General features: G+C 27.2%; 1 protein-coding gene across 1 annotated transcript; it reads left to right on the top strand.

Moving 5' to 3' along the window:
* The first annotated feature begins 372 nt into the window (after positions 1-372).
* Positions 373-21,491, top strand: LOC100208917 (neurogenic locus Notch protein). Its single transcript, XM_065814471.1, has 9 exons — positions 373-693; positions 843-1,030; positions 1,138-1,342; positions 18,086-18,379; positions 18,457-18,561; positions 18,705-18,803; positions 18,886-18,993; positions 19,066-19,142; positions 21,114-21,491. Exons 1-9 carry the CDS (start codon positions 609-611, stop codon positions 21,354-21,356), a joined length of 1,404 nt encoding a protein of 467 aa, XP_065670543.1. The 5' UTR covers positions 373-608; the 3' UTR covers positions 21,357-21,491.
* The last annotated feature ends 214 nt before the right edge of the window (positions 21,492-21,705 follow it).

The following is a 21,705-nucleotide window of genomic DNA, read 5'->3' as shown; positions in this document are numbered from 1 at the left end:
TAAACATAAAAGAAAATAAAAAATAAGATAATTGAGGCTTTTATAATTGGGGCCTCCTATATTTACAATATGTAAATTACACTCATATATATATATATATATATATATATATATATATATATATATATATATATATATATATATATATATATATATATATATATAAACACACACTCACGCAAACATAATACTGAATAAAAAAAGTAGTTATAATGATTATAATAATAATTGTGATAATAAAAACAACGATAACAACGATAAGCAACGAAGTTTAAAAATAAAACGTCTTTACATTTGTAGGACATTATTCTGCAAATGAGGTTTGTGCATTGAAGCGAATGAAATATAGTTAAGATATTCTGCTAGCCTTGCGTTTTATAACAGCTTCATAATTTCTGATGATATCAATTTTTATAATTCAATTAAAAAACATTATAATGAATTAGTTTGTAAACTAATTGAAAAGTAATAAAGATTAACTGAATTTTACACTAGTTTTAAAAGCGCTAACACTATAATATAACATAAAGAAGAATTACTCAAACATTGAATTCTAAAACGAAAATCACCAACAACCAAGTTTTTTTAGATATGCACAATCAAGAAACATGGGCGTATCAATCATGGGCATAAAAAATATTGTAATAGATTTAGCGATTTCTTTTTTACTATTCGGAGCGTGTTCCACGCAAAGTGAGTTTTTATCTCAACTTTTTGACCTCTTACCAATTTTTAATTGACTTTTTTGATAAAAAATTTCAGATCTTCAGTCTATTTTTTACAATACGTTATACAAATTTGCTGAAAACTCCATTTTTCAAAAGAAAACAATTTTTATTTAGTTTTCCAATACTTTATTGTCAATAATAAAGATCAGACAGCTAAAGTAATTGATACTGTGAAACTTCCAACGTGCACTCATCTTGATCAAAAAGATAACGTCACTTTACGAGGCGGAATTAAATCTGGAAAATTCACAAAACATGGAGTTGTTAAAGATATGAACACTTGTATTGACGCGTGCTGTCAGGTAAACTTTATATCTGCATTAGTTGAGTTTTATTCTCAAATATGATAGAGTATCAATTTTATATTATGTAAGTTATACATCTCAAATATCAGTTTGCATACATCTAGGATGAACTGTGCAATGTTGCATTCATGCCCGGAACCACTTGTTACACAGTAAACTGTTACTCAGAAACTCTGTGCGACGCTGTTCCTGCAACTCCATCTCATTTAGCTCAAGGAAGTGTACAAATTTCACACATCATTCGAGGAGGTGGAAATGGAGATGATGTGGACGAATTTAGAAAAACAAATGGTGTGAACAGAAACTCACGTATGTTATTGATAAGTTATATTTTTATTGAAATTATAAAAAAAAATTTATAAAGAATAAAAACATTAATCGCTTGCAAATAAACTTTTTAAAAAAGTTACTATAATAATCAATAAGTTTTAATTTAACTTACTGCTTGGTTTTGGTGATCACAGTTCTTTCAACGATTTTGCTAAAAGAATTACGACCACCATTAAACCATGCTGCTTATTGCAATCAGAGCCAATTTTACGAGGGGAGGGGGGAGGGTTCCACCTCTCCTCCCTCAAAGAAGGTGATTTTCAAGTTACAGTTGGTTTTTTTACAAACTTAGTGGGCTAGTTGGGTATTTGACACAACTCAGTCGGTTAAAGTTTTGTTTTGAGGACCTCTTTTTTTTTTTTAAAGGAACCACCCGGAACTTTTTAAAGATTCACACCCCTCATTTTATTTGTAGAATTGCCTCTGATTGCAATCAATAAGTGATTTAATAGTGCCCTTTTGTTTTAACAGTAGCCGTCTACTGTAAATAAGCAGGAAACTAATGCTAGCGCTGCGTATTTATATAAGGCTGCGTATTGACATATAACTGTTGTTAAAATTGGCAAAGATATTGACTCAGGCTTGCGATGTAACACAAATTGATAATTTAAAAGCTAATAAGTGCACATATACGTGTTATTATAAAACATTTTTGTCTTTTCATAAAATATTTGAGACGTAGTACATATCTAATATATAGGTAATTCTTTTGTTAACTGTTGTTAAGGATCCAAAGCACGGAGAAAAATGTTTCTCACCTGCTCTTATATATATATATATATATATATATATATATATATATATATATATATATATATATATATATATATATATATATATATACATATATATATATATATATATATATATATATATATATACATATATATATATATATATATATATATATATATATATATATATATATATATATATATATATATATACATATATATATATATATATATATATATATATATATATATATATATATATATATATATATATACATATATATATCTACTTATCCGGGACGTCTTCCGGATGTCCTTAAGTCGTCCACATCCGGAGGACATCTTTGAGTCATCCATGAGACGTCCTTGAATCATCCGGAGGATGTCTCAAGGGTGTCTAGACGTTCGTCCAGGGATATGTATACCCATATCGGGATATATGTATATATATCCCGTCCGTCCGGGATATATATACACAAGTATATATATATATATATATATATATATATATATATATATATATATATATATATATATATATATATATATATATATATATATATATATATTATTTTTAAAAATAACACGATGTTTTTTATTCTTGACATGTTTCGTAAAATTTTATTTACATTTTCAAAAGATTATTTTACAATAATTTATATTGTAAAATAATCTTTTGAAAATGTAAATAAAATTTTACGAAACATGTCAAGAATAAAAAACATCGTGTTATTTTTAAAAATAATTACTTATTTTATGCTATTACGATGTTCAATATATATATATATATATATATATATATATATATATATATATATATATATAAACACAAATCATACTACAACAAAGCAAAATTTTATCACAATAATATCTAAAGTATTTGTGCATAAGAATCTCAATGTTTATGTGTATTTTGTGTATTACCCAAGGTTTTCGATTTTAGGACTTATTCAGTCTTCTAAGAGTTCCCTATAACAATATATTCTATCTTAACAAGTCTCTTATAATATATTCTATTAATGCTTCCTAAATTTAAAATTATTTTATTTTAATTTTTAATTTTTTTCTTCTTTACTAACTGAGTGCTACTTTTTCTGTGTTTTTTTTGTTAGATATATTTTAGCAGTATTTGGTTAAATATAATCTTTTGTAACGGAAGCATATTTGCTTATATTATGATGTGAAAACATTGTAACTAATATGTATTTGTGAAAATATATTTTTAAAAATATACATATCTTGATGAACCTACTGATGGGTAAGTACTGATGATGAACTTACTGATGGGTACTTAGGCTTCCTGAAGAACCTACTGATGGCGAAACAAGCTGTCGAAGATAAAAGTTTGATAATTGTTTTTACCAATCTAATTTATACATATATATATATATATATATATATATATATATATATATATATATATATATATATATATATATATATATATATATATATATATATATATATATATATGTATATATATAAATATATATATATATATATATATATATATATATATATATATATATATATATATATATATATATATATATATATATATATTTATATATAAAATTGAAAATCTTTATTTAAATTTAATTAGCATTATAAATTATCCATCCGATAACTTTTATCCGATAAAAGTTATTGGATGGTTTGTGTCTGCAAGGATCTTTTTAAGAATATTAATACAGGTCTTGTTAAGTAATTCTTTATTGTCAAAACAAATATTGAGACGGTTCAAGTTGGTTGCATCAACTCCGATGATGTGTAAGGCATTTGTGTAGAAATTTTTTTTTGCTGCAAGACTGCAAGAGTTAAGAACTGGGGCACTATATATCATGGAGCTAATAGCCTAAGATCTATAGATTTGTAGAAGGTTGGGCTGAGTGTGTCCGATTTGCTTAAAACGCTTGAGTAGGAATGGCACTAATTTTATAGTGTTGTGCACTTTTGTCCATTGTTCATCCCAATCAATATTCTCATTGAGCAGGATTCCAAGGTATTTATAGCTGTATACAATTTCAAGTTCAGTTTTGTTGAGTATAAGCGATAGTAGAGCATGAGTGTTGGAGCACCGGGCGTTGATTCTAATGACTTTACATTTTGAGCTGTTAAGTTTCATTCCATTGGCCACAGACCAATGTGCAACGTCATCAGCATTGGATTGAGGTAAATTGGCAGAAACTTTATCATAGATAATATAGGTCAGGATGTTGTCAGCATATTTTTTGAGAATAGTTTCAGGTGGGAGGAAGGTATTTATATCGGAAATATAAAGAATGAACAAGATTCAGCCGAGAACACTACCCTGAAGTACTCCGGCTTGTATATATTTCCAGCCAGTGGTGTGATTACTTGTTTTTACTGGTAACAATTAGATAAGTAAGTTGCGATCCAAGGTGTGAGCCAGTTAGGTACAATATTCACCAACTTTAGTAGCAACTTGTCATGATCAACAAGTTCAAATGCTTTTGCAAAATCAAAGAATATTGCAAAAATTGATTTATTATTAACTTTAGCATGACTCCAATCTTCTATAACTTGAATAATACCGTCTATTGTACTACGGTCTGGAAGGAAACCGAAATGTTTGCTTGAATCCCAGATGTGCTTGGTGTGATGGACGATGAATTTGATGACAATTCATTCAAAAACTTTGCATAGCGCGGACGCAATTGGACGATAGTCATTAGAAGATACCGGGTTTGAGATTTTACGAATTGGTGTTATGTTCGCTGATAAGGCGGTTAAACAGGATATTGAGTGATGGGGAAATTTCTAAACGAGCAGATTTGAGTAAAATTGGGGAGAGATTTTCAGGTCCTGATGATCCTGTCTTTAGTTTGTTGAGTTGGTTGAGAATATTATTGATGGTAAAAATGGGGGTAATAGGTAGGTCTGCTTGACAATTGATGAAGAACGAGAGATTAGGTTGTTTCTTATCGCTCCAAACATTTTGGAAATGATCGTTCAATTGGTTTGCTAATGTCTCAGAGATAGAATGAGTGGTTTGTCCTTTATTGGTAAACCCGACTTCTCGCCAAAAGTTTATTTAACCGGAGGAGAAGCGTCGGTTATAAATGCGTTTGCTTTTGGTGATTAGTTAGATGACTCAGTTTGCAAGTACTTTCCATTCAGAATAGTGATCAGATGAATAAAGTTGCTGACGATCTTTTATAAGGCACTGAATAAACGGCGTCATCCAAGGTTTGGGGTTGACAAGCATTGTAGTTCTCAATGGTTGGCAGATGTCTTGAGCATAGAGTATAGAACAATAAAAGTTGTTGTAAGCGGCCTGCATTTCATCCGGTGAGCCAACTAGGGTTTCAAGATCAGTACACCGTATTAATGCAACATTATCAGCAACTCTACCTGACCGATATGTAATCTTTCGGAGAGCTGGGCGAGTTGTTCTGTGGAGATTGAGTGGGGGCTGACTAAATACAAAAAGGTGGTCTGAATTTCAAAAGGTGGGAAGGGTATTGGATATGTAGCATTTTGGAGCAAGATGATGTCAACAATTGCTAATTTCCGGGTAGGTTGTAAATTAAGGTGAATGAGCTGGTAAGAACGGCAAATAAAGTCAGTAGGGCAACCATTTAGATCTCCTGTGAGAATTATAAGTTGTTTGTTTCTGATTGTGCGGCGAGTTATTGCTGGTTCAATGAATTGTGCAAGTTGATATGATGCTTCATGTAGTGCATTTTTAGACCAAACCGGGATATATGCGCATATTATTAGACAGGAGGAGTATCCTCGGGGCAGATATTTTGGGTACACTCGAACGATAATTAGTTCAACTTCTTGTTCAGGTACTGAATTAGACAGGGAGTCGGCTGTCGGTTTTATTTTGTCTGTTTTATCTGAACATTTTTGTTTATAAATATAATAGTGCCACCACCTATGCGATCCTGACGTTCAGTACTTACGTAAGTGTAATTACTATACACTTGAGAGAGAATAGCTTGCTTATCCGCGGAGCTTAGCTACGTTTCAGTTAGGCAGGCAACATCAATGTTGGTATCTGTAAGAAATTGATTGAAGATCTCGATTTTGTTACAGAGAGAACGCATGTTAGTAATGCAGATGGTTGGTAAGCAACTGATGTCGGCTGCTGAGCTTATTGGTTAATGTGGAGCGAAGAGTGAGGGCACCGCGGATCTTGACAATTGCTCCATTGCGGATGCCCCAGTGAAAGGGTGTATCAGGGTTATCAATTCGAAGTATATCATTACAAATGTTGCAGTCTTTGTGTAGTTGATACTCAGGCTCTCTTTCAGCTGGTGACAATTCAGGACTGACTGAGTATTTTTTGAAGGTTTTATGAGTAGCGAGTTTTCGAGAGTTCATAAGAGCTATTTTTTGGGCAAGCTTCTTAAATTCTACCATAATAGGCCAACAATTTGATAATTTTTTAGCGCTTGGAGAAACTAATATCATCATTGGTGAGGCCTCGTACTGTTAGGACCTCTGTGATGCAGTGTAACGTTGCTGGCGGTGCTTGGGCAACGTCAGCTGTATTGGCTGGTTCAGGGACACCAAATATTATTATATTTTTCTCATGCATAGCTGCTTGTTTTAGTTGGACTAGAACTTGACCAATATATATATATATATATATATATATATATATATATATATATATATATATATATATATATATATATATATATATATATACATATATATATATATATATATATATATATATATATATATATATATATATATATATATATATATATATATATATATATATATATATATATATATATATATATATATATATATATATATAAAACTTGGATGTTTTTAAATTTTAAAATCCTACTTTTTAATCTAAATAATATTTTAATATTATATTTTAAAGTGAATTAATCAAAAATGCAAATAATGTGATTTAAGCATTTATATTTATTATTATTCTACTTTACTATAGTGTTTAAAATACTTAAAATATTTCTGTACAAGGTTCTGTAATCCTGTTATTTTAATTTTTCAGTCGATTAAACTCTAGATATTGCTCAAATAAGCCAACTGTTGTTCAATACGCTTTTTTTATATACAATAAGCCAGTCAAACAATCTTTAACGTTGACGTCGTCACGTCGACGCAGCCATTGCAGAACAGATATTAAAATACTTAGGGAGAGGTTTGTCATTTAGTTGATAAAAATTTTAGTGGTCAACTAAATTTTTTCTATTGTCCCACTATTTCGTAGGTTATTTCAATTTAGGTTAAATCTATTTTGACAATTCAATCTAATAGATTTAAAAAATCACATCAATTGTAGTTTTACATTTTATTTCAGAAACAAAGCAACAGTGTTAAAAAAAAGTTTACAGGCATTAAAATAGCAGTGGTATTTGAAAATGGAGAAAAGTAATAAATTGTTAAACATTAAAAAAGTTTTTTTAACATTAAAAATTTAAAAATAAGTATAATATAATAGCATATACTTTTTAGTATTTTGTTGCAAAACAAAAGTTTTGGATAACGGCTTTGCAACGCTAATACATTCAACTAGGCATTGGCATTTTCCGTTCAGCGGTATGTTTTTTTGTCAACCTACGGACATTTCGTGGACTTTATGCATATAAACTGTTCTCTCTTAAGCGCCCACGAACAGTTGTGTTATTCACTTATAATTCATCATCATCTTTGACTTGCTTGCCGATTAAAACGGTTTGCTTTTAACATATCGAACAATTCTTCGATCTTGTGCGGTAGTCTTGCGTTATCAACCACGTTTTTCAACTTCTGTAATATAATTTATGGCATTTTAAATCATCTTAGCTAAATATCTGAAAACATTTTGCATATATGAGTAAGATTTACCCTCTCTATGAGATACTTCAAAATAATATTGGGTTTTGCTTGTGCACAATGACTTCCTTAGCCCAGTTTCATAGGTTTAGTTAAAAACACTTTTACAATTGATTATACACAAATAAATAAAAAGTATATTATAATTGAAGTAGTTTTTACTTTTTCTATGATTATTACGAAAATCTCTTTAGATTTTATAAAGTAACTTTAAAATAAATACGACCACTGCTGTTTTAATGCATTCCCTCAATTACAATAATTTAATCAAAAATACTGTATTCTTGGATGTATTGAATTTTCATTTGCTCAATTTACTGTTTCACTCTTGTATATACTCAGCCGGCAAACAACGTTAAAATATCGTTGAACTAATGTTGAAACCTAACGTTAAATTTACGTTGATTCAACGTCTAGAATGAAAGTTTTTTTCAACGTTGATTTATCAACGTTAAATCAACGTTGGGTTCAAACGTTATATCAACGTTAATTCGACGCAAACGTTACAATAACGTTAAATTTATGTTGAAACAACGTTTAGAATGACAGTTTTTTTAACGTTGATTTATCAACGTTAAACCGACTGTTAAAAAACATTTTGTAATCACAGAAACCGTTGATAAAAACTGTGATCACCATCAAAATGTACTATGCATGTCCAATAGTGTTGTTGTACTTCTCTATTACATTATCAAGGTTTATTATGGATATTAAATCTACTCATAGTCTATACTTAGACTATTTAGAACTTTTTCAGTTTAGTTTATTTAAAATAGTATGATTAAAGAAAAAAATAAAAATTGTCTTATTGAAAAATATATTTAAATATTACATACAATTGAATAAAATCTACATAAATTTCTTCTCTTTTCCATCACCTATTTGAAATGGAGCGTGTTTTAGAAAATCAAACAATATTCCATTAACCGAGGTTTCTTTCGCTCCATTGAATACAATAGAAGAAGCTGTAAATAATAAAAATCAGAAGAGGAAAATTAGAAAAAAATATAATGGATGGAAAAATGTTACAATTTATAAAGGTATACATTTTACAACGCCATATAAATTAGTGTTCTTAAATATATTTTTCCACCTTTGCCCTTCATATCCATGGAGGCCATAAAATTTTTCAAAAATATTCTGAATTTTTAAAAGATAATATAACTGTTAGATAGGGCCGTCCCGAAGTGGTTCTCGTGTGGGAAAGAAAGGGGGGGGTGTTGTATGTATTTTTTGCCAACAAGAGACAAAACAAAAAAAATACTCAATATTTGCCAATTATTGCCAATTTGCCAACTATAGTTCAAAACTTGCTAAATGTGTCAACTCAAGAGCTTATATGACAGCTTTGGATAAAGGTTGGGGGGCACCTCCCGTTCGGGACGGCCCTGCTGTTAGATGATTATTAATAATTTTTTCAAATATTAATTTAAATGAAACAGCCTGTTTTCAAAATAAATTAATGATCAAAATAATAAACTTTTCTAATATTGAAAAGTAATTATCGGGGTGGCCACAAAATTTTCATAAGAAAAATAGGATTTTAGAGGAGATTTTGCATCTAATTTAGAGGATTTTTTTAGTTTTTAATTAGGTTTAAGGTCCATGTTTTTACGCATATGTGGCTTAGACAAGGTCAATAATGTCATTTTTTATGTTAAATAGCATGCATTTGCTTAAGCAATTTTTTACAATCTCTTGCAATTTCAAGCGTTAACCAGTTTTGCAGACCAAGAATGGGTATTTTGAACATTATACTTCCATCAAGAAATAATAAAAAGGAGTTAAAGAGGAGGTTTGATCAAACGATCAAACTTTAAATTTTTTAGAGGATAACAGAGGATTTTAAACGTGGTTTTTGAAAAAAGAGGACTTTAGAGGATTTTAGAGGAGCTGTAGTCACCCTGATTATAAATGAGGTGAGAGTCCAATACTGTTCTTGATTACGTCAGCATCATTTTGTGTATTCTATCTTTTGAAAGCGTTCCACCAACTAATTGTAATTGATTTATCTGTAAAAAACTTGAAGTAATTCTAATATTATGTTTGTGGAGATATATTGTATTGTGGAAAAAACCACACAAGTGGAAACCTGGAAAATTAAAAAAAAAAGATATATATATTTACCTATAGATTTGATTAATGAACAACTGGAGGTCAGGTGCATTAACACTTCATCCAAATCTTTGATAACTGAACCTGTAAAATATAATTACTAATTTATAGTATAAATTATAAAAACATTTTTTATTTTTAGTTATAAAAATTGAAATTTATATAATCCAAGCACATAAAAATAATACCTACTTGGGAAATAAACAGGAAATTCTCTTTGTTTATGTTTTCTTTTTCGTAAATGGACATTCTCATTATAACATTTTTCTTTTGTAGTTGCGAAATCAAGTTTTTCACAATCCTGTTTGCTTTCTGTGGAATTGAAATAGTTATATGAATAGTTATACATTTTGTATCAACAAAATAACTCTTTTTACCACATCATTTAAAAAAAAAAAAATTGTATTATATAGATGTAATACCTGAAGAAAATTTAGTTTTTATTTGTGGAAAGTTAAGGCCAATAAACAGTTTTATCACTAATCCAATTAGATGGAATTACACCTTCTTCTCCTTGTAAATCTTCATTCTAAACAGTTTCATTCCACATATTTGGTTTTGAAAATATTATATGAACTAATAAAAAAACGAAGAAACCATAGTAAAAGTGTACTAACAGGCCTAGTTAAACTAGCTAAATCTTGACATTTTATAACCATGATACTTGCTAAATAATAATATTAGTAGACATTATTAGCAAAGATAAGATTTTCTTTATTTTATAAATTTATTATATTTTAAATTCATTTTTATTAATATATTTATTATTTTATTATTCTGCAGAGTTCTGAATATATTATGTTAAAATAACTCAAGGCAAGGAAAATAATGAAATCCCAGGTTGCTAAAACATAAATATCTACATAAGAGTAATACAGAAAATTGAACAAAAAAAGATAATATTCCTTAATAATATAACATATAACAGTATAATATAAGGTATATTATAAAATACCACACAACAATATCTAAGTTTGATTGATAATATAAAAGCAAAAATTAAAAAGAAACATCAATAAATAATAAATTATCATTCAAACAATTTTAAAGACCAAAAAATAACTTATAACTTATTTTTTACTCATCTCCATCTAATTAACATTAATATTAATACCAATTTTAAAAACCACATCATTAGTATTTTTCTTTTTTTTTTAATAAATTATTAAATCAGTTACTTTTTTGGCTTTTCTTATTTTACTTAAAAAATCAACTCACTACTAGGTTTTTTTCATAATTGAGTTTGTTTTTGGTAATGTTGAACTAACACCGAATATATGATTATTTGTTTAAAGATTTAATTTTACTTTAATCAGCAACCCAACCTACGGTTTTTTTATAAATGAGTACTTTTTTGTCAACGTTGATTTAACGTTGAAACAACGTTAAATAAACAATGTTTAAACCGAAACGTTGTTTTACCGTTGTTGAACAACGTTGAAACAACGCAGAGATGCCGGCTGGGTACGCACATAAAAAGTCTTTTTATATTTTAGAGAAGGAGACTAACAATCAAAATACGAATAATTTTTTAGTACTGTTATTTTCATGCTCACAGCTGTATTTAAATATATATATATATATATATATATATATATATATATATATATATATATATATATATATATATATATATATATATATTATATATATATATATATATATATATATATATATATATATATATATATATATATATATATATATATATATATATATATATATATGTATATATATATATATATATATATTCAAACAACTTTAAAATTTATTCTACAAAATAAAGTGCTCAATGTTGGAAAATAGAGTGCTCAGAAAGTCGCAAATGTCTTAACTACTGTAAATTTTCACATATTTGTTAAATATCCTGACACTATTATAAAAAGAATTCTTTAGAATTGATTACTTTTGCTTTTTTTAAAAAATATTATTTTTATAGTTTTTTAGAAGAAACTTATTTTCGCACCTGCATTCAGAAATCAATTCCGATTTTTTGTTTAATAGCATTCTTGGTTTGCATGTGTAATAATTTCAAAATTTTCTTGTAGGCATAGTATGCATTTTTTGGAAATATTGCTATATGCAGGTGCTGTTTTAGGGATGGACCAATTTAGTATAAAATCATCAATATTTTTATCCTTTAATTCCCAAATATATTTTGATGCATGGTGTCTTTTGAATATTTTTTATTTTTAAAGAATTGCTTATGCGTGGCAAAAGGTTTTTTCCATTCACCCTCTCTTATGCCAATAAATTGTTTATCAGGTACATTCTTAGAGGAAACAGCACATTTGTATACCACATTTTTTGGATAAACAACTTCCACTCATTGGACAATTGTTTTATTGTTTACAATTACAATTTTTGTAGTTTTTTTATTTAAGATTTCTTTTTTATTTAACAAAGCATTATTGTGACCTTTTATAATTCTTTCCATATTTTTTGTGCAACTGTAGCTAACTTTAATTGTATGTCGATTAAAAATTTTATGAAATTTATTAGAGGGCGAGAAATTCTTAATAATTTAAATAATAATGCTTATCGACTAATTTTAAAAACACTTTTCCTATGTTAGTGGAAACATTTTTGCTATATGGGGGGTTGAACCAAACTACATTTCTAATTCTATTTTGCTTTTTTGTATTCTTGTTTTTTTTTCAGGGTTAAATTTTAGTTCAAAATTTTCAAAACCACTTTTTTTTAAGGGCATCTTCAAATATTTGTTTAGAGGAATTGAATACATTTTTATAAGAGGAGTTTTGGTTTAGCGTTTGGTTTAAAATTTAACCCTGCAAAAAAGAATACAAAAAAGCGAAAGCCTAAAAATGATATTTTTTTAACTATTATTTTTTTAAATCATAAAAAAATAACAACATTTGCTTGAACACTACGTCATAAATCGACCCACAAGTTAAACTTTATTCAACTAAAGAAAATTTGCCATCATTAAGATATTTATTTTGAAATTTAAAACCAGATCTTTTAATTGGAATTTCTGGCCGGGGAAAACATGTATTTTTAGAATATCTTTGAGCTTTTTCTGCTGAAAAGTATTTAAACTTTATTCATTTTTTAAATATTGATATTAGTAAATGCTTTAAAGTTATCATTTAAGACAAATGCTACAATTTTTGGGCAGAAGAAAAGTTTTATGATATATGATCCGTATATATAGTTTCTATATATACGGATCTTTATTTAACTAAATTACTGTACAATATTTATTAAGTTAATTATTATTGTTTTAAGATAAAGTTTATTTTGTTTTAATACGTAGTCTGAAACTGTCTAAGACTTATATAACTACCTGATAGAGTTTACAAAGTATTATAATTACACCTTATTTATGGAAGGTCCGCATCATGTTAGCCCCCGACATGTAAGGTCCGCATCATGTTAGCCCCCGACAAACAAAGGTATATGTTGCCCACATGTAGCCATAGTGCTAACAAGTGGAATAAAAGTGTAAAACTATATTTCAGTTGATGATTGATATATGTGTTGATGATCAGTGTGGCCCACATGTGGAACACATAATGCATCCACATAATTATTCCACTTAGTGTGGTATAATGCTTAAATAAGTACGTACTAAATTAGGTGTGGCTATCATATGATCCATTCATATAAAACACACAATCTTGCCTCAATTTGAATTATGAATTTTAACCAATTGTAAACTACGATTCCATTGCAATACATTGTGTTAAACTCTAGAATATTCCATGATATCATGTGGTTTACAGTTTTGATAATTTTCAGTTCAATGTTGTAAGTATGTTTGAGCGGTTTTGTAATGAATATATTTGAGAATGGTAATCAAAATAAACTTTCAATAAAATTTGTAAATCAGAGTTACACTTAACGAATAAAAATTTGTTGTTATATTTAACGAGTTATACTTAAGTTAAACTTATTCTAAACAGAGTTATACTTAACAAAAAAAATTGTTATACTTATTCTAATCAGAGTTGTACTAAACGAAGATAAAGATATCTTAATACGTTGTGTTTGCTACCAGAAAACAACATTAGATTTTCAAGTGGCGGGCAATGTAAGCAAGTTTTTCGTTACTATTGATTTTTTTCTCTCGATTTCGTTTGTATATGGATTTCATATGAAACTATCTTTAGCAACTGTTCGAAGACATTGCAAGAATGGTAAATAAAGAATTAGAAGAAAATATTGCGTCTTCATTGCATGATTCATCAGATTAGTTTTGAGTACAGAACTTATACAAAATAAATTTTTTTAATTTAATGAAAAGTTGTGGTACAATATATTTATATGTAAATAAAATTATAAATAAAAGCAAAAAGTATAATGTTTTTCCATTTAAGTTTTTTAACTCGTATTCCTATACAAATACGAATACATAAAGAATGATACTTATTTGTATAGGTATATATGTATAATTATTTGGATATTCTATCTATACCTAAATAAATCTACTGACTTGTTTAAGTATGATATTTAAGCAAGTCAGAAGATTTGTTTATTTATTTGTTATAACTTTCTTGTAGGAAAATGATGCGGCTTTCGTTCTTATCTAGTGTGGCTTTAATGGGATAAATAATATAGCCACATATGGAACGCACCAACGCCATCTTATAAAGAAGAGTGGTAAATATATGGCTAACATATGCTTACCACACGTGGGCCAATGAAACTTTCATGCAAAAATGAAGTGTGGCTTTCGTTCCTACTTAGTGTGGTTTTAGTGGGATAAACATTATACCCGCATATGGAACGCATTAAAATCATCCCATAAAGGAGAGTGGTAAATATATGGTTAACATGCAATTTCTATATATAGCCGACATGAAAATTTCTTGTCGGGCCCGCATTGGTTTTTTTTGTGAAAAAATATAAAAAAAACAATGCGGGCTAACATGATGCGGACCTTCCATATTATAATCAAGGTGTAATTTTGATACTTTGTAAACTCTATCAAATAATTATATAAGTCTTTCATCTAGAAATGAAATGCTTGGCATTGGTGCTGAGGTAATCATCAAAATAGTCATCTACAGCAAACTTTAAATCTTTGAAATATGTATTATTATGTATTAACATGTAACAATTATTTAGAAATGTCTCCTCAAGATTTCTAAAAATATACAATATTTTGTTATAGTTCATTCCATCAAACTCACTTCTGTAAGGGCCATGTCTAAGAATGTATTTTTTAAACAACCACTATTTAACGTTTTGCCAGAAAGTAAAAACTAGTTCGTTAAGGACATTGTTAAAATCGACAAATATATGTAATGATGATGTAATGATGATGTAATGATGTTGGAAAAATTTTGTTTATTATTCTAATTCGTGGATTTTTACCAAGATGGATAAGCTTTTTTCGAATAGTGTTTTTATGCAGCTAGGCTGTTTCGTTTTTTTGTCCCTACTGAATAAGAATAGAATATAGAATAAGAACAGAGGAATAGAAAGATGAAGATGAAGATGAAGGTTTCTTAATGCTTTTTTATGAAATCCATTGATATTTATATCAATGGATGCCACCATGGCCAGATTAGCCCGGTTTTTCCATCTGCAGAATATCTTAAATTTCTTTCGTATTTTTATAAGTTTTAGGAACATCTTTAGTAATAAAATTAAACTGTATACGTTGCATACCAGACTGCGTTTACTTCTTCTTTTTTTTACTAATAACTTTAAGTTCATCTGATAACTTTAATTATATCTTGATCAAAGATTTTAACACAAATTTTCAGTAAACCTCATCCTTCATCCAATCATACTCGTACTGTGTTATTTTAAGGATTCTATGCTCTCAAACTTATGTTTATAACAAAATCAAAAGAACCATTTGATAAATCCAGGTTTCTGTCAAACTTTTTATTATAAAATTTACATTTAATGGATTAAACTCTGTTATAACCTCTTACAGTTAGTTTAACATCTAACAGCAACTTTATCACTCATGACTGTACTACCTTTTCAGTAGTCTTGTGTAAAGTAAATATTAGTTTTCTATATCCTCTGTTTAAAAGTAGAAAATTATTTAAAGTTGCTTGAATATTTCAAAGCAGATTTGCTGGATTTCTTCTCTGTCTACTTTGTTCTGAGAATGACCAACTCTTATTATCAGAGGATATCCATAGATTGCTAAATAAAATCACCAACCTGAATTTTTTTTGAATATTTTTATATATTAGCAAGTGTTTTAAAACTCTATTTTAACAGCTGTAATTTACTTAAAGCTTAAAAATTTACTTAAACCTATTTTCTGTGTCTGTCTGCTCGAGATCTTTTAGCAAGCTTTTTCTTTAAACAAAACCTAAATGTTAAAATATATAATTAGTTCAAATTTATTAAATCTAACGGTAAAAGTGTTGTTAATATTAATTTGATTCCTTTGATTTGTTATATTTTAAGCTTCGGGGTATAATATGGTATTAAAAAAAGAGTTCAACAACGTTTAATATGATGGTCTTCGTACCTTCGTAGGAACAAGATATACTTAAGTCAACATTTATTGTAAATAATAAAGAGCATACTTCTAGCATAAAGCTATTTTAAAATTTTTTAATGGGTTCTTGACCCTTTTTTTTTAATGTTTTTTTATCTAAAAATGCACCCAGGATTTTTTAAATGTTTAATATTTAACTTTTTTAATAAACATCTAAATGATGGCATTTATTTTAATTCAATAAAATACGACTTGTGAGTAGACTTGTGAGTAGACAGTGTAAAAATTTAGTTTTTTTTTATTATTTTTATTATTAATATTTTTTAATTAAAACGAATAATGACAGTTTCAATAAGATATAACGTCTGCCTACTCAGCACAATCAAAGAATGAAAGTAAATAAAGTAGATTTATTGTCTTTGCCAGCTCAATCTCCACCCCCTCCCCTTAAAGAAGATGATTTTTAAGTTATAGCCGGTTTTTTGACGAACTTAGTTTTTTTCCTTTTTTTTTTTTAAGGAGCCAGCCGGTGCTTTTTAAGCATTCACCCCCCCCCCTCATTTTTTTTGTAGAATTGCCTCTGTATATATATATATATATATATATATATATATATATATATATATATATATATATATATATATATATATATATATATATATATATATATATATAATATATATATATAATATATATATATATAATAAATATACATATATATATATATATATATGTATATATATATATATATATATATATATATATATATATATATATATATATATATATATATATATATATATATAATATATATATATAATATATATATATATAATATATATACATATATATATATATATATATATGTATATATATATATATATGTATATATATATATATATATATATATATATATATATATATATATATATATATATATATATATATATATATATATATATATATATATATATATATATATATATATATATATATATATATATATATAAGTGAGGTTAGTATTCCGGTGTAAAATACAAAAACTCTTGTTCGTATGACAGTGCTTAATATTATCAAATAATAGAGCAATTTATACTTTATGTAATTAAATGAATAAAAACAACTAAATAGCGGGGTTTTTTGTTTATATTCACGGCTGATGATTGCCTTCGGGCATGAAACTTTAAGTCCCGCTATTTAGTTGTTTTTATTCATTTAATTAAATAAAGTATATATATATATATATATATATATATATATATATATATATATAGAGAGAGAGAGAGAGAGAGAGAGAGAGAGAGAGAGAGAGAGAGAGAGAGAGTGCTCAATGTAATTAGAGAACAGAATAATAATAAATTTGTAAAAAAATTAAATTAAAATAGTAAAAACACTTTTCCAATATTTTTCTTCAACAACTTATTTCTCCATCAGGAAATGGAAATTAGGAAAATTCCTAATGAAACAAATTGTTGAAGAAAAATAATTATATATTGTTGAATAAAAAAAAAATATATATATATATATATATATACATATATATATATATATATATATATATATATATATATATATATATATATATATATATATATACATACACATATATAGTCCCAAATGGCGATCAATGCGTATTTAGTAGAGTGGCTTATAACCAAACAATATCTGGAGGTAAACAAGCTGGAGAAATAATTGATCTTGGCAAGTTTGTGGATATTTATGATTGTGCCCAGAAATGCTGTCAACATGAGAACTGCGAAGTAGCGCAAGTAAGGGACCATAAATGCTTTGCCGTTGACTGTTTCACCAAGGAGCTTTGCATAAGTGAACCAGTTATTTATGCAACTGAGCCAAGAGCTATTGTATATATGAATAAGAGAAACCGCAAAAGACAAATTAATAAAGGTATTTTTTTTTAATTTCAAGTTTTCTATTATTTTATAATTTTTATAGTTAAAAAAACTTTGGCAAATTATTTTTAGCATATTGTGAACCTTCATGTGTGAACGGTATATGTACAAATAACAACACCTGTACATGCGACGTCGGATATAAAGGACTTAGATGTAATGAGATAGAAGTTATTGGTAAATTTATAATCAACTAAAGCTAACTTTAAAAATTGATTTAAAAATTTTCTTTTTTCTTTTAAGTATTGTTTAAACTCTTCGCAGTAGGGGCTATGAACAATGGTAAAGATTACTCCTTTTTAGCTATGCATTTTTTTTAGGAAGTTGCGACCCTGAATGCGGAATTTACGGATCTTGCCTATCAAATGATACTTGTTTATGCGAAGATGGTTGGGAGGGATACAAATGTGACAAAAAATGTAATAACTTTTATTTAAAATATTTTTAAATAACAATAACGTGACCTGTAACAGCTTTATAATACAAAATTTTAAATGCCAGTGGTTTGTGCAAAAGAATGTGTTCATGGAACTTGTGTTAACAAACAGAAAAATACTTGCATTTGTGAAGTAGGGTGGTCAGGATTTCTGTGCAACGAAACTACTTCTGGTAAACATAACTTTCTTATTCTTAAAAATATACTCCGTAAATTTAATTTTTAAACGATTTTTTTTTCTTTAGATAAACTTGTTGTAGCATCATCAGGAGAAGAAGTACTTTTTACTGATTCGGATACGGAGCCTGAACTAGATATTAAAGTATTTAAATTTTTTAACTACATTAAAATTAATCGTATTTCTTAGTTTATATTATTTTTTAAATTTAAAATAGTTTCTTGTTTCAATCATTGCAAACAGAGTTTTACCGTACGTTAGGACAGAAGATACGTGCGCTGTTTACTAAAAATAGTTGCTTGCCCACTAGTTTATACATTTGTTAGCACGAGCTGATGTTTTATTTTTATTTATTACTATTTTCTTTTATTTTGATAAAATCTAAATAATATTATTAAATATAACATCTAATACAATTATTGACATTCAGTTCAAATATTTACAAATAATTTTTCTATTAAAACATAGCATCCATTAACACAACAACATCAACAGCAACAGCAGCAACAACAACAGCTACAGTAACAATATATTTAGCAGTAAACACCATATATAAGTGTTGAATAATATAATACCAACTGGAGGGTTCAACTTCTTATAGCCTAAAAATAAGACTTTCTTACAGCCTAGCTAAAACTAAGAGAGTGACCTTGTTTACAATGCAAAATCAAAGGACAACGACAAGAAAATAAACAAAGTTTAAAAAAAAATTTTAAAAAATAAAAAGAAATAGAATAAATAAAGAAAGCAAAACTAAGCAAAAAACATGATAGAATATATACGTGTATGAATATATACGTGTATGAATATATACGTGTATATATTCATACACGTATATATTCATACACGTATATATTTATATACGTGTATGAATATATACGTTTATAAATATATATGTGTATGAATATATACGTGTATGAATATATCACTATAATATTAAAAGATAACTATTGTTTCTAACTAAGAAAATTTAAGAAAAATAATTTAAGTTTGTTTTTGAAATTGATCTTTTTAGTTCATAAAGATAACAAACTCGTAGATTGGGTATGAGTTTTTATCAACCGAGTAAACTATTCTGTAAAGATACACGGCATCTTAACATTAATGCAGCTGTGTATAAAAAGATAATTTTCAATTTTTATGTGATTAAAAAAATCTTTGGAGATTCTTAAATAAATTATTCGTTCAAGAATCAAGCGGTAAAAACTTGATTATTTGTCTTTTTCTGAATAACGGAGAGACGTTTTTTAATAGAAGAATGATCCATCTTTTCTTAAAAATCTATCTTTACTTTAAGATAAACCGCTAATATTTAGCAATGGTCTTGAAGCAAACTATAGCAAAATCTGGCATAAAAATCAACATTATATTTCATGAGTTTATATTGATTAATATATAAAGATTTTGTCTTTCATTTTTACAATAGCTAACAACTTAATAAATTCGAAAAATTTTATTATATTGATTTTATTTATTTGATATTGTTTGCATAACAAAAAATTAAAAAAATGCTTTATATGTTAGTTCTGTAAATAGAGTGTAAACATAAAAACATGTTCTGTAAACATGTTTTCATGCAAACATTTAATACCCAAGTGTTCGCTAATTATTAGTTTAGTCAATAAAATGTTTCTGCAGGTATGATCGAATTTTGATTATAAATAATTGCGTGACGTAATTTGCGGACGACCCCTCATAAACATTAGGAAAAAAATGAAATTAGTAAAACCCATTCTTTACATCAAAAAAGTCTTTATGTTTTTTTTAAGCAATAACCCCCGTGCTGATAAATTGATGATCTTTTATATTTTAACTTTTAATAAATTTTTCGACTTGCAAACTTAAAACTTATGCAGGTAATAATGATAAAGCATATATACTGAAAAAATATTATTTCTCTACGGCTGAAAAAACTAAAGATATTTAAAATCTTGCCCCGTTTTCCTCTACATAATTTTAATTTCATATTATTACATGGTAATATTAACATAGAAATACGTAACAGTAATTATAGTGGCCTAAATATGTACTAAAATTACAAAATAATAAACATAGTATTATCAATTAATTCAATAAATATGAAATAACTTTGTAAAAAAATTTTTTAATTATTAGATTCACGAATCGCCGAGTGTACACGAAACCGAGTCTGTATCTGCTTTAGCCGTTGCAATATGTTGTGGCATTGCTGCAGCAGTCTTGGGCACAGCGTCGGTTGTATTTATTGCTCGACAAATATTGGGCCGAAGATCAGCAGTAAATTATGAATATTTAAATAAACCTCCTAATGAAAACGTTTCTAATCACCATAAAAAAAATGAACAGAAACAAAAAACACATAGTAAAAGATATCCCTAGATTTTTTTTTGTACTTCGAGCATTTTTTGTTCACGCTTTTTGTAAATAACTTATCTATATATTTTAAATGAATTTTATTATGCTTGTAAATTTCTTTGTAATTACAATATAAATTCTCAACAAGAGAAATCAAAATGGATATTTTTTTCAACAAGAAGCTATTTAAAGATAAAACGTATACTTTTTCAGGTTTCCACGAACTACGATATAGCGTTTGGTAAGGCTTGCTAAACAAAACGGTGTTTTAGATTTTGTTTTTATTTTTGCTTAATTATAATTGATAATCTTTAAATTTTTAGTTTTTTGATAAAGTTTATATAAATTATTAAGTTATGTTCCTAACAGTATT

The sequence above is a fragment of the Hydra vulgaris genome, chromosome 12 (genome assembly GCF_038396675.1).
Source record: "Hydra vulgaris chromosome 12, alternate assembly HydraT2T_AEP".
Taxonomy (NCBI): domain Eukaryota; kingdom Metazoa; phylum Cnidaria; class Hydrozoa; order Anthoathecata; family Hydridae; genus Hydra; species Hydra vulgaris.
Note: the sequence above shows the minus strand (reverse complement) of the source record. Positions and strands in the feature narration are given on the sequence as shown.